The sequence below is a fragment of the Ornithorhynchus anatinus genome, chromosome 3 (genome assembly GCF_004115215.2).
Source record: "Ornithorhynchus anatinus isolate Pmale09 chromosome 3, mOrnAna1.pri.v4, whole genome shotgun sequence".
In the NCBI taxonomy this organism is placed as follows: domain Eukaryota; kingdom Metazoa; phylum Chordata; class Mammalia; order Monotremata; family Ornithorhynchidae; genus Ornithorhynchus; species Ornithorhynchus anatinus.
This window is the reverse complement of record NC_041730.1, coordinates 106,830,882-106,845,075: the sequence shown is the minus strand read 5'-3', so window position 1 is coordinate 106,845,075 and position 14,194 is coordinate 106,830,882. Positions and strand designations below refer to the sequence as shown.

General features: G+C 38.9%; 1 protein-coding gene across 1 annotated transcript in view; it reads right to left on the bottom strand.

Moving 5' to 3' along the window:
- PCDH15 (protocadherin related 15) overlaps positions 1-14,194 on the bottom strand; it is a 913,479-nt gene that overhangs the window by 192,039 nt on the left and 707,246 nt on the right. The window contains exon 22 of the mRNA XM_029061331.2: positions 242-358. Coding sequence (XP_028917164.1) covers positions 242-358 — 117 coding nt within the window. The remainder of the gene's footprint in view (positions 1-241; positions 359-14,194) is intronic.

Here is a 14,194-nt window from a genome sequence, read left to right as displayed (position 1 = left end):
TTAATAAAAACAACAACAAGTGCTCAATAAATATATTTGATTGATTGGGATTGCATTCTGAAACTTTCCAGAATAAAGGATGTGGCTTTCTGATTCGATGTTAAGGAATATCCATTTGAAAGACAGTCATAATATTTATGAAACTACACAAAACTGGCTGCCAAAAAACTTGGTGTCTTATGCAAATGCTAAAGACTTTCACCTCTTAGATGCAATGCATTAATAGGATCTTTCTACTTACTGGAGGATCCTGGTCTTCAGCTGATACAATAGTTATAACTGTGCCCTTGATTGCATCAGGTGCCACCATGCCTCTGTAGACCTGCTTACTAAACACTGGAGCATAATCATTCATATCCTGCAAAACACAATTAACAGTTTAATTTTTAAATGGAAACTCTATTAAGGACAGTCACACTTGCTCCTTCAAACTATAAGCATTTATTCTTCCCATTACCAAAACTATTTCCCACTATCAGCTTTTCAAATTTTTAATTCTGTTACTATCACATGAGGAGGGCATCCAAGAGGAAGTGTTTTTTTTTAATGATATTTCTTAAGCGCTTACTATGTGCCCAACAAAATCAATGGGATAGGTTCACACTAATCACATAGGACACCATTCATGTTCCACAGGAGGCTCGAAGTGTTAATTCCCATTTTACAAATGAAATAACTGAGGTACAGCGAAGTTAAGTGAATTGCTGTGGTCACCTCTGCTCACCCGCTCCCTGAGCTGATTAAAAGCTGATTAAAAGAACAAGTCTGGAGTCTTAAGGGAGGAACTACTTTGTCCTGTTCCACAATAAACAGGCCAGGTGACTCGATAAGGCAGGAATCCAGACAGGATGTTAAGAAGGGAAGGATACATTGGCAGAAGTGTGTGTTCCCCTGACCTTTGTGCCTGGGCCTTGGGTCTTCTTTTGGCTAGAAAGGCCCTGACCAATCAGATAGCCAAGAACCCTAAGGTTGTAATAACAGAGCTCCACTAGGCCAATGCCATATTTCCATACAATATTAATGTCTGATGCATCAGTTGAAAGCAATTCTACCTCAAACACAATCTGTCATCCAAGAAAATACATTTTCTAAAGTCTGGGAGAAATTCCCAGATCCAATTCCAACAGACAGCTGAAAATTCTAGCATTCTAAAAAGTATGAAGACATTTCCTATTATGGAACGTGTTGCAACTCTGACTCAAGTAACAACAACCTTGCAAAGAGCATTAGTTATTTTTCTATTGAACCGGTATATCTTTGTAAGAATTCAGATTAAACACTAGGTGAAGAAGAGCAGTGGTTGAGAATTTCAAACATATGCTGGAATTCATGCATTGATGACAATCTAACTTTGGGTGAAGAAAAAGGCAATAAAAGTCATTTTTTTCTTCAGAAAGCAATTTATTCATGAATATTGTTGCTTCCTATGTGTGCCTTCCATAGGTGAGTGCTATTCCATTTTACTTTGTAAACCAGAAAGGTTTGGCAGACCTTTCCATCAGAAAATCCTGATGGTTTTACATAAATAGATAGCTTTTAAAATAATTTCAGCCCGAAATATTCCAAGTACAGTGAAAGATGAAGGAAACTGTGAGCCAAAGCTCTTTTATTAATTGCCTGTTAGTACTTTGTTCTCACCTATTTCTATAAAACATTAATTTTGCTGAGTAGTCTGGTATTTCCTCTTATAAGGCATTATCATGACAATTCAAATTGTAGAAAACTAAATTGAATGGTGACAGCATTTTATTGTGAAGAGGTCAGTATGGTCATGTATGGCATGGACAAAGATGTCACATTTTTGTTCCCAAAGTAGATGGCTGATTAAAGAGCATTGAATATTCATGAATAATTCAAATCCTATCAAATGGAGGATCCATCCAAAAATAGCAAAAAACTGGCATATACAAACAGAAAAAAAATGACATGATAGAGGTTAAAATGAAAAAGGCAAGTTCAGGAAGGAGTAGATAATTAGATTTTGGTAGTTATAGTATTTATTGACCACATGCTGGATTTATAATTCATAGTGAAAAACAGATCCACGTCAGCCTGGTGGAAATCACTTCCTCCTAAAGTGATCACTGTTTGGGTCTCTATCTTTACCAACTTGCCAGGAAACACAAGGAAAAGGCATGGGCCTGAGAATCAGAAGGACCTGCTCCATGACTTCTCTGCTGTGTGACCTTGGACAAATCACTAAATTTCTCTGTGCCTTGGGTACCTTACCTGTAAAATGGGGATTAAGACTGCGATCCCCATGTGGGACTTGGATTGTGTCCAACAAATTAGCTTATATATACCCCAGCAGTTAATACAGTGTTTGGCATACAGTAAGGACTTTACAAATACTATTTAAATAACAAACAGAAAAATGGCAAGCTCAGCCCACCCCAGTTTTCGAGGATTAGTTTTCTCATCTTCCCTCCCCATTCCCTGAATTCACCATGCTGTATCTCCAGTTCTGCATATTCCTCTATTTTCAAGTCCTCCAATAAGCTTTCCAACAAATTTTCAACAACTAAATTCTTATCAATCCTTCAGCCAGCCTTGCACTTCTGTATTGAATCATTTATAGATATCATCAGCACTTATGTATAAACTTACAGCAATGCTTTTTGTAGGAAAAGGGGTTATAATAATAACAATAATGATGGTATTTGTTAAGCACTTACTAAGTGCTAATCACTGTTCTAAGCACTGGGGTAGATACAAGGTTATCAGGTTGTTCCACATGGGGCTCATGGTCTTAATCCCCATTTTACAGATGAGGTAACATACATAGAGAAGTTAAGTAACTTGACCAAAGTCACACAGTTGTCAAATGGCAGAGCCAGGATTGGAATCCATGACCTCTGACTTGATTCAATAGTATTTACTGAGCACTTACTATGTGCAGAGCACTGTACTAAGCATTGGAATGTACAAATCGGTAACAGATGGAGACAGTCCCTGCCCTTTGATGGGTTTACAGTCTTGCTCTTTCCACTAAGCCACACTGTCAGGACACGGCAGGTGATATCCTGACAGCAAAGAGATTGTATGTGCAACTTCTAAGGTTCTTATAACACTGCTATTTTCTCCTTTGTAAAATAGCCATCAGTCAAGCATATTTACTGAGCAAGTACTGTATGCAGAACAGTGAACTAAGTGCTTGGGAAAGTACAATATAACAGAATTGATAGACAAGTTTCCTGCCTACAAGTAGCTTATATTCTAGAGGGGGACAGACATTAAAATAAATGATGGATATGCTGTGGGGCTGAAGGTGGGGTGAATAAAAGGTACTAATCCAATCTCAAGGACAGAGCAGAAGGAGAAAGAGTAAGGAAAAAAGGGCTCTTGAAGGTGCTGTGATTTTAATAAGGGTTCAAAGTTTGGAAAAGTGGTGGTCTGTCATATATAAAATGGGGAAGGAGTTCCAGGACAAAGAGAGTACATGTAAAGGGTTGGCAGCAAGAGAGATGAGAACAAAGTTCAGTGAGAGGGTAGGCATTAAGGAGTGAAGTGTGTGAGCTGGATTGTAGTAGGAAATCAGTGAGATAAGGAAGGAGGGGCGAAGTGACAGTGCTGATGGGAAAGTCTGGTGGAGAGGGCAGGGTTTGGATGGGAAGATAGGAGTTCTTGTTAAGATAGAGATATTGTCAGGACATCTAAGTAGAGATGTACTGTAGTCAGGAAGAAAATCAAGACTGCAGAGAAGGAGAAGGAGCTGGGCTAGAGATGTAGATTTGGAAATCACCCAGGTAGAGATGGTAGCTGAAGCCTTCCATCAATCAATCCATCATATTGTTTGAGTGCTTACTATGTGCAGAACACTGTACTAAGCACTTGGAAGAGTTGGTAGCTACATTCCCTGCCTAAAACAAGCTTACAGTCTAGATGGGGGAGTGAATGAGCTTGCCACTGAAGTGGGTGTAGATGGAGAATAGATGGGTACCCAGAAGGAGTCTTGAGGAACCTCCACTTTCAGAGAGTAAGAGGCAGAGGAGGAGCCGATGAAAAGACTGAGAATCAGGGGCCAGGGAGATTGGAAGAGAATCAGTAGAGGACAGTGTTTATGAAGCCTTTATTAGATAAAATTTCCAGGAGAAGTAGAGTGAGCTAGTGGAAAGAGCACAGGCCTGGGAATCAGAGGACCTGGGTTCCAATCCTGGTTTCACTACTTACCTGCTTTATGACCTTGAGCAAATCACTTAACTTTTCTGTGCCTCAGTTCCCTCATCTGCAAAATGGGGATTCAATACCTGTTTTCCCTCCCTCTTAGACTGTGAACACCATATGTGACCTTACTATCTTGTACCTACTGATCTACCTACCTAAATCTGATGATGATGATGATGATCCAGGCCTCCCTGCTCTCCCAAGCCTTGTTTCACTAGTCAACTTCTGTGTGGAAAACTTCTTCACTCAAGAAACCATCCAAGTAATACACATGACCAATTCCCTATCTATCTCCACCACCTTGATGGACTTAAGGAGCAATCACTTTGAGAGAAAAAAAAAACCAACAACCCTCTGCTGTGTCACTGTTGGAAGCCAAACTGCTAAGTAAAATCTCCTGACTGAGCAGGAGATGTGGATAAGGAGGCTAGCCTCAGGGACCCAGGACAAAGACCTAACCAGAATTTTGGGAGGAATAAAAAGAGGGCTGGTGAGAGAATCCCCTAGATATCAACCTACAAATTCATCTTCATTAAGTCGGGAAGCCATTCTTGACCAGTGTCTGCTTTACAAAAGGAGAGAAAGCAGACCCTTTCTACTCCAAAGAAGCACTAGATGACATAGCAGTGTTAAACATAAAGCAGCAGTGTGAAGAGGGGCAATCTTTTAACTACCCCAAGGCTTAGAATAGTGCTTGGCACATAGTAATACAAATACTATTATTATTATTATCATAGAGGCAAAGGACCAGCTGCAGAGGAAAGGTTACAGACAGCAGGAAAGCTATGCATGTGTCATAATCAATCACTAATAATAGTACTCATAATAATTAGGGTATTTGTTAACTGCTTGCTATGTGCTAAGCACTGTTCTAAACACTGGGGTAGATACAAGAAAATCAGATTGGATGCAGCCCCTGTCCCTCATGGTGCTCACAGTCTTAATCCCCATTTTATAGAGAAAGGAACTGAGGCACAGAGAAGTTAAGTGACTTGCCCAAGGTCACACAGCAAACATGTGGCAGAGCCAGATTTATATAATACTGACATCATATTGTGTCAGATATTCTTTTCAGATATGATAGAGAAAGAGAGAAGGAGCACCCCTTTAATAAAATCCAGTTGCTGACTTTCATGCCTGTGCTCTTTCCACTAAGCCATGCTGCATCTCTTATTTATTGGAACTTCACTGCATGCTGCAGAAAACTGGACTCAGTGCTTGTAAGAGGACAGTATAACAGACTTGAAAGAAACGTGTCCTGCCCACAACAGCATTATCTCACATTGTTTCAGTAAAAAAGAAAAAAATCATTTTTAATGCCCACAAGGGTTGTCATTAAAGGGTAAAAAGTTACACTATACAATTCAAAATCTGCTTTAGATATATCTTCCAAAAACAATTTTCCCAGGAGGATCAGTAATCAGCTTTCTGGTTAAATGTAAAGTGGCACTGATTTTCAATAATATGACTAAAAATGCTGCATGTGTTCAGGGCAAAGGAAGTACTTTGCAGTCTATGGGAACAAACCCCCCTCACCAAACATAAAATATTCTAACTGAGTTTAGCTTCCTGATAAATACACTGCTTATATTCTTGCATCACACGTTTTCAGATTAATCACCTAGACAAGGTTGTCAGCAACTTGATTTTATTAAAGGACTGGTACTTCTTTCCTCTCTCATATCTAAAAAGACTATCTGACACAATACAATGTCAGTATTATAAATGTAGTATTATATGTAGTATATGTACATATATATATAGTATTTGTTAGGCACTTACTATGGTCCAGGCACTGAATTAAAACACTGGAGAAAATACAAGATAATCACGTTAGACACATTCCATGTGTTCTTGTTATCCCCATTTTACAGATGAAGTAACTGAAGCATAGAGATGTAAAATAACATAGCAGACAAGTGGTGCAGCTGGTATTAGAACCCAGGTCCTCTTACTCCCAAACCATGCTGCTTCCATATGACAAAAGATTCATTTTTGAAGTACAGGATTATGATATTTTATTATTGCCAAATGTCTAGAAGTTGCACACAGTTTTTCTAAGAAATATAATTTTTCAAAGCATATAAAAAACAAAGGTTTCTTATTAATGTAATAATAAATTAATGTCTCATCAATATTTACATATGAAATTTTTAAACCTGCATAAAAGCACTTTTATCCAACAAAATAAACCCAAATTACATTTTTTCTGAAGAAACATTTTTTTCTTTTGCATCTTATTCCACTAGAGGGTAGTGCCATCAAGCCAAAAGAATGTGCTACAAGCTAAAATAAATCTCCCTCCCTCACCCTATATTATGAAGGCCACTAAAATCTTGCCTCTGGTGGTTCTATGTCATCACATTCTAGATCAATATTTTCACATGTTTTACAAAGAATAATCGAGAATTTACATGGAGGACTAGATATTTTTTGAAGGAGCTCACAAAATAAGTATTTACAATTTAGTATCAAGAGCATGAAATTTTAAGGTATGAAGTGAGAAGGTGAAGAGTTTCTTCTCCTGGGAAACTCCTCCCATTTGGGATTTCAGGTTCTGCAGCCCACAAAACCTGCACCAATTGTTGTATGATTTTAAGGAGTCTACAGAGTCAGGCAGCATGGGAAGAAATTAGATTTGATAATCAGGAAACCTATGGTTTTAATATTGATTTCCCCATGGCTGCTGTGTGACTTCAGGTAGACCATTTAATTTCTTTGCCTCAGTGTCTTTAGTTGTAAAATAGGGATACTAATCAATCAATAGTTACATTTATTGAGTGCCTATTATGTGAGATTACGGTTTTAATGGTTTGGGAGAGTGCATTAGAGCTTGAAGATATGATCCCTGCTCTCGAAAAACTTACATTGTAGCAGGAAAAACAGACACAAAATAATTTATAGAAATAAGAGAATGGGAAAAGAATGTATATGTGTAAAAGTGCTTAAATTGCAGATATGGTAGGTAAATCGATATGGAGAGGTGAGCATTGGGTACATAAGTGTATAATTGACAAAGGATACTGAGGTTCTAGTATGATCTGGGCAGAAAAACATTACTTGGGGAAAGCCTCATGGAGGAAGTGTGATTGCAGAGAGAATTGTGATCTGGCAGATCTGAAGGGAAGGGAAGAGATCAGTCACTTCAACCTGAAAAGTCTACACCTTCAACCAAAGAGCCTAAACTCAGCTTACAAGATGACACAGCTATACAACAGTTGCAGAAGTAGGAGATGTGCTGGGAGGTACACAGAGATATTCCCCTCTCCAGCTTTAGCCTCTGAAGAGAACAGGTGTGCTGGAGACCTGTGCCATTTTGAGTCTGAACAAGTGCTAGATTTTTATCCATAATCCACTGATTGATTGATGTTTAATCATTGACTGACTTTTAGATGAGATAGTTTTCCAAAGGCAGAAGAGGGATATTAGCTAATTATGGAAGCTTCAATTGTTGACTATATGGAAATTGAAGCTTTTACTCAACATTGCATTAATACTTGCTTGGTATGATGCTGAGTGCTTGGTACAGTGCTCTGCACACAGTAAGTGTTCAATAAATACCATTAGCTGATTGATACCCAACCTCAACAGTTCTCATTATCTAGTGCTTGAATTTGTTGTTGCAGGTACACACCTGCCCCTTACTTAAGTGGCTGTTTCACCATTTATTTCTCTTAAGCCCAATCTCCTTCTTGGTTCATTACTTTCACAATTTCTCTAAGGCTGGTTCACTTTTCATTAATAGTTTACCAATATTCTACACAGGTTTTTTTTCTGGTTACCACCACCTAATATAGGCAAATTCCTTTTAAAAAGGAACCCTTCTATTTTATACAGCTAGGTGAAATTTCTCCTCCAGGAACTGTTCTACAATTAATCCACCATTTTAAAACAATTACAGTAAATTAAAATGTGGCATTTATTTAGTGCTTACTATGTGTCAAGCATTGTACTAAGCACTGGTAAAGTCACAAGATAATCGGGTTTAACACAGTCACTGCCCCACATGGAGCTCATAGTGTAAAGGTGAGGGAGAACAGATATTAATCCACATTTTAGAGATGAAGAAATGGAGGTACAGAGAAGTTGTGACATTTTAGTACTGTACCTTCCTAAGCACTTAGTACAATTCCCTGTACCCAGTAAGTGCCCAATAAATATGATCAATTGATTGTCCAAGGTCACATGGCAGGCAAGTGTTTGGGCCAGTTTCAAAACCTAGGTCCTCTGACCCCAGGTCCATTCTCTAGGCTTTGTCATCCTGACAGCAACTTTTAACATAAACATACCTATAGGAACCTTTATCCTTACATGCATAGGAATCCTGACACTAGTTGAAGGAACTCCCATGTTGACACTCTGTCAGTTCCTTGAAAATAAAGTGCTGTGAAAGAGAATTTGTGATGTTCCCAGGAGTTCTTACCTCACCCAGTCCAAAAGATCCTTCAGAGATAGTTGACGGAGTGCCCAGATCCTAAAGTTCCTGCTAAGGTTTCCCCTAAAGCCTCTGCTGTATCCTAATGGAACAGTTCCTCTGTTCTTGACATGCAAGTTGGGGACCTTCAGCTAGGTGCGTAACAGGTCACTGTATTCCTAGGGCTGCCACCATTCTTTGACTGAAGCCCACACATCTGCCTGAAGGCACAGAAATCATTGGGGACTAGCCTATCACCACCATCCTACCCTTACAGAGAATGTGCACTGCCCCTCACCCATGACTCCCCATGTCTATGTGCCTCCTACGCCCCCAAAGTTTCTTTTCCAGTCCCAGTGAGAGGTAGATCTGCAGATCGGAGAGCTATATCATGTATAATAGTTTGTGAAAGCAGCGTGGCTTAGTGGAAGGAGCACAAGCTTGGGAGTCAGAGGTCATGGGTTCTAATTCCAGCTCCTCCGCTTGTCAGCTGTGTGACCTTGGGCAAGTCACTTAACTTCTCTGTACCTCAGTTACCTCATCTGTAAAATGGGCATGAAGACTGTGAGCCCTAAGTGGGGCAATCTGTTTACTTTGTATCTACCCCAGCTCTTAGACCAGTGCTTGGCACACAGTAAGGACTGAATAAATACCAATATTATTATTATTATTATTAATAGGGAAAATAATTCTGGTTTAGACTGCCTTTCCCTAGATCCCCTAGGAATCATGCATTTTTCTGTAGGCATTTGGGGCTCACATTCCTTAGGAACTTTCCACTTTTGAGACATGCCAGGTTCTAGTCTCACCTTCTCCAAGTCCTTTAGAAACAAGTCTCTCAATGGTCTTTTACCCCTCAAGGGGAGGAGTCTCACTCCTCCACAGTCTTAATTCTGGATTCTGAACCTCCAGGGATCCCTCAACTGGAGTTCTTTTGATCCCCTTGCTGTATTCTGTATCCATCCAGAGTCACATTCATTCATTCATTCATTCATTCATTCATTCATTCATTCATTCATTCATTCAATCATATTTATTGAGCACTCACTGTGTGCAAAGTACTGTACTAGGGGCTTGGAAAGTATAATTTGGCAACAAATAGAGATAATCCATACCCAAAGTGAGCCTTCCCTGTGCCCTGTTCCCCTGGCACATAGCTCATGGTCTCTCACCTTAAGAAGGCCTATGTTCTTCCTTTGCAAGAAATTGTCCCCCCTCCCACCTTCCCCCCCGATTCCTTTCCTCTGACTGGCTCAGCTAATAGCTATACTTCCCTAAGGGAGGGGCACTACAGAGTGACACTCCTGGCTTCTTCTTCTCCTTTCTAATTTGAGACAGGTAGGGGGAGTGAAATTGCCCATCACAGCAGTAACAAAATCTTCCCATGAGAATTTGGTAAAATGCACTAATGCATTCCCCAATTCCAAAAAAATTGATTCAAGCAACATATATTGTTAAAAATGGCAATAAAAACATGTTATACTTACATGAACAAATATCAGTTGTAAATATAAATTAATAATGCCATTTTAATTTTATTCATGCATATGTATATATTTATTTTTCATATTTTCACAAGCTATTCAGCAAAAAGATACTATGCCAGTGCATTAGAGAGCCGCTCTGTACACAGTTAGCATTCAATGAATATAACTGATTGACTGACTGTATTTATTTCCAATTATTTATTTGTTCTTTAGTAGTATTTAATTTTATGGATGGAACACCAGTTCAAAATGTTTCAACTTCCATTTCAAATATAAATAATGGGACTACTGAACAAATCTATACTATAAGCCCTTTCCTTAGAGAAGCAAAGTCCAAGTTTTTATATATGCTTCTTCCATCTTCTAGATAACCTTTCTTTGGAATGCAAATTTATCTTTGCCCACAGTATGTCACTGATTCTATCAATGTAAAAGACCTTGCTCTTTGCTTCTAGAAATGTTATTACATTTACATTACATTAAATGTTATTACATTAACGTGTTATTGCATAACAGCTGGAATGCTTTCATGTCCCTGATCACTCCTTCCAATTTTACATCAGGGTAGACTATTTGGGGATATATTTCAGTAAATCCTCTATATACAGATGGTTCTATCTCCCTGAAATAGGGTTTTGGAGATGTGCTAAGGGGAGTCAATATATTGATGTCTCTGAGAACAGGCAGCACTAGGTAGGGTTGTAGTGTAGTAGGTTCCTGTGAGATCCAGCTAAAAGAGGCAATTAGCTGAAAATGACTGAGATGTTGAAATGCAATGAGCAAATAATATTGAAGTGTGGGATAGGAACTATGTAAAAAATATCTGTGATTGCCATGATGAATGGTAAGACATTGTGAGAAGCAGCATAGTCTTGTGGCTTGAGAAGGTGCCTGGAAATCAGAAGGATCTGGATTCTAATCCTGACTCTACCATGTGTTGGCCGTGTGACCCTGGGCAACTCATTTAACTTCTCTATGCCTCAATTACTTCATCCTCAAAATGGGGATTACATCTGTGAGCCCTACATGAGACAGAGACTGTGTCCAATGGGATTAGCTTGCGTCTACTTCAGGGTTTATTGTAGTGCCTGGTACATAGTAAGCGCTTAACAAATACCATAAAAAAAATACAGTGATATGATATGCTTAGAGGGTTCTCTGGGATAGTAAGAAAGGGGCATCTCAAAAGTGATGGCACATTCAAAAATCAATTAATCCATCCTACTTATTTAACTCTTGCTGTTGCAGAACACGGTACTAAACACTTGGAAGAGTACAATTGGTTGACATGTTCCCTCCCCTAAGAAACTTACTGCTTAGGAGGGGAGACAGACATTAAAATAAATTATGGATACGTAAGTATTATGGGCCTGAAGCTAGGGTGAATAAAGGGCACAAATCCAATCAATGGAATTTATTGAGCACTTACTATGTACAGAGCACTGTACTAAGGAGTTATGTTTGTAGCATTCCTTAAAACACTTTATCACCTTGACCTCTCCTACTTTACCTCACTACTTTTCTACTACAATATGGCCCACACCCTTTGCTTCTCTAATGTCAGTCTACTCACCACCTCGATATTGTCTATCTTGCCTCTGACCTCTTGCCCACATACTGCCTCTGTTCTGCAACACACTGCCACTTCATAAACAACAGATGATCATACTCCCCATCTTCAAAAAATTATAAAAAACACATCTCCTCCAGGAAGTCTTTCCCCGCTAAACCCTCATTTCCTCTATTCCCACCCTCTTCTGTACCCTTATGTACATATCTGTAATTTATTTATTCATATTAATGTCTATCTCCCCCTCTAGAATGTAAGTTAGCTGTGGGCAGAGAACACATCTATCAACTGCTGTATTGTCCTCCCCCAAGCACTTTGTACAGTGCTCTGCACACAGTAAGAACTCAATAAATATGATTATTTGATTCATTGATTATATTTCCTGGCTCTGCTGGAAATTGACAGTCCTGGTAATGCTCAGATCCATTTCCCAACTCTCATCAGATTGTCAAGGAAATTGTGTCATGTGAGTCATTCATATCCCTATCAGAATATAATCATAAGGAATACTGGATGGAATGTTTATTCCTTTTTAAATACTATTTACCAAGATCTCTTACACTCCTGAAGAAGCCAAGGAGTGTGTGATGATTAATCAAATTGTATTTATGGAGAGCTTACTGTGTGCAGAGTACTGTACTAAGAGCTTGGAAGAATATGACACAACAGTATAACAGGACATATTTCCTGCCCACAAAGAACTTACTAAAGGCAAAGTAAAATGCAGAGTGTTTGATGGATAGAAACAGTGAAGGCAAAGAGTAAAAGTGAAGCAGACTTTTAAATAATTTCTTTTCTAGCAACAATCCTAATAACACTTGAATTTTTGGTGATTTTTCCCTCATTGTTCTACATTTGCAAAGAACCTTGTTTGATGATGATGGAAAATTTACTATACCTGGGGCCTCCCTTTCAACATACATAGAATCTTTCACTAATTGAGTTGACCATCACAGTATCCCTGAAGGTTTCCTAGGATTTTAAATTTAATATATGTTTAAATAGGATTGCTTCATGGGTCATGCTATGCTAGAATTATCTGGGTGCCTTCAAGGCAGGATTAAATTTCCAGCACTAGGGGAAAAGTAACTGCTTAAAAAAAGTGTATTAATTCTTCCAATTGATGATTCCCAACCACCTTAAGTCCAAAGAAGATTTTAAATTGTTGCATTGGATGTGTTATGCTCCTAAATTGACTGACTCTTTTTTTGTTCTAAAAACACATAATAGATGTAAACAATGAAATGCTGGGGTTGAGAGACTCACAAATAAAAAATGTGATGCCAGCCCCATGTAATAATATAATTAATCTTCCATAAAGGACAATGAACAAGTCTTAGTCCTGAGACTTCAAGGAAGGACAGAGAATATGCAAAGGAAGTAAGTAATTATACTACTAGTGGTCTGCAATCAATCAACCTGTGGTATTTATTGAGCACTGACTGTAAACAGAGCACTGGGGGTCTCATCTGGGAAAGGGTGAGCCCAACCTTATAATCTTGTAACTACCCCAGTTCTTAGTATAGTGCCTGGCACATACTAAACACTTAACAAATACCTTTAAAAATAGCAAAATATTATTTATATGGCTAAGCATGGGAGAGTACAATAAAATATGATTGTAGCACCACTAATGTTCTTCTTTTCCTACTATAGTGCTAGTGATGTTCCTTCAAGGCAGAACTGCAAAAAGTGAGTAGATGGGCACTGGGGAACATATTTGAAGGGCATGCAGAGTTTTGTTTTGTTGGGTTTTTTCTGGAGGGGTGAACGGGAGATTGTGCTTGTATGTGCAGGACCCAAAGAGGCCCAGCATGGTAGTTATGTTATGATATAGTATCATAACATAGCCTTTGCCTCAGTAGCCACTATTGTCTATGTTTTTAGGATTCCCATCCAACTCATGAATGCCCTTGGTGATGCTTTGGCCAGAAACCCTCACTTCTGATGGCATACGTCTTGCAGGTGGAGCTGGTATGAGAATTTAGGTTGGATCCTCAGAGCTGTAGTTTTTCCCCTGGCTCAAAAGCAGTGTTATCAGCCCTGAAGAGAGGGTAAGAAAAGATCCTTTAAGGACTTCCAAATCTCCACCTTTGAGAAAACCTTACCTATAAAGAGATTTTGTAACCTCATTTGGGCTCAAATAGCTTCTCAAATATAATGGCTTAGAGAAACAGCATAGCTTAGTGTACAGAATACTGTCCTGGGAAGGACCTGAGTTCTAATTCCAGTTCCACCACATGTTTGCTTTGTGACCTTGGGCAAGTAACTTAACTTCTCTGTGCCTCAGGTACCTCATCTGTACCTACTGTGTCTAGATTGTCTCTGTTGCTGAATTGTTCTTTCCTAGCACTTAGTACAGTGCTCTGCACACAGTCAGTGCTCAATAAATATGATTGAATGAACGAATGAATCTGTAAAATGGGGATAATAATAATAATAATGTTGGTATTTGTTAAGCGCTTACTATGTGCCGAGCACTGTTCTAAGCGCTGGGGTAAACACAAGGGAATCAGGTTGTCCTACGTGGGGCTCACAGTCTTCATCCCCATTTTTCAG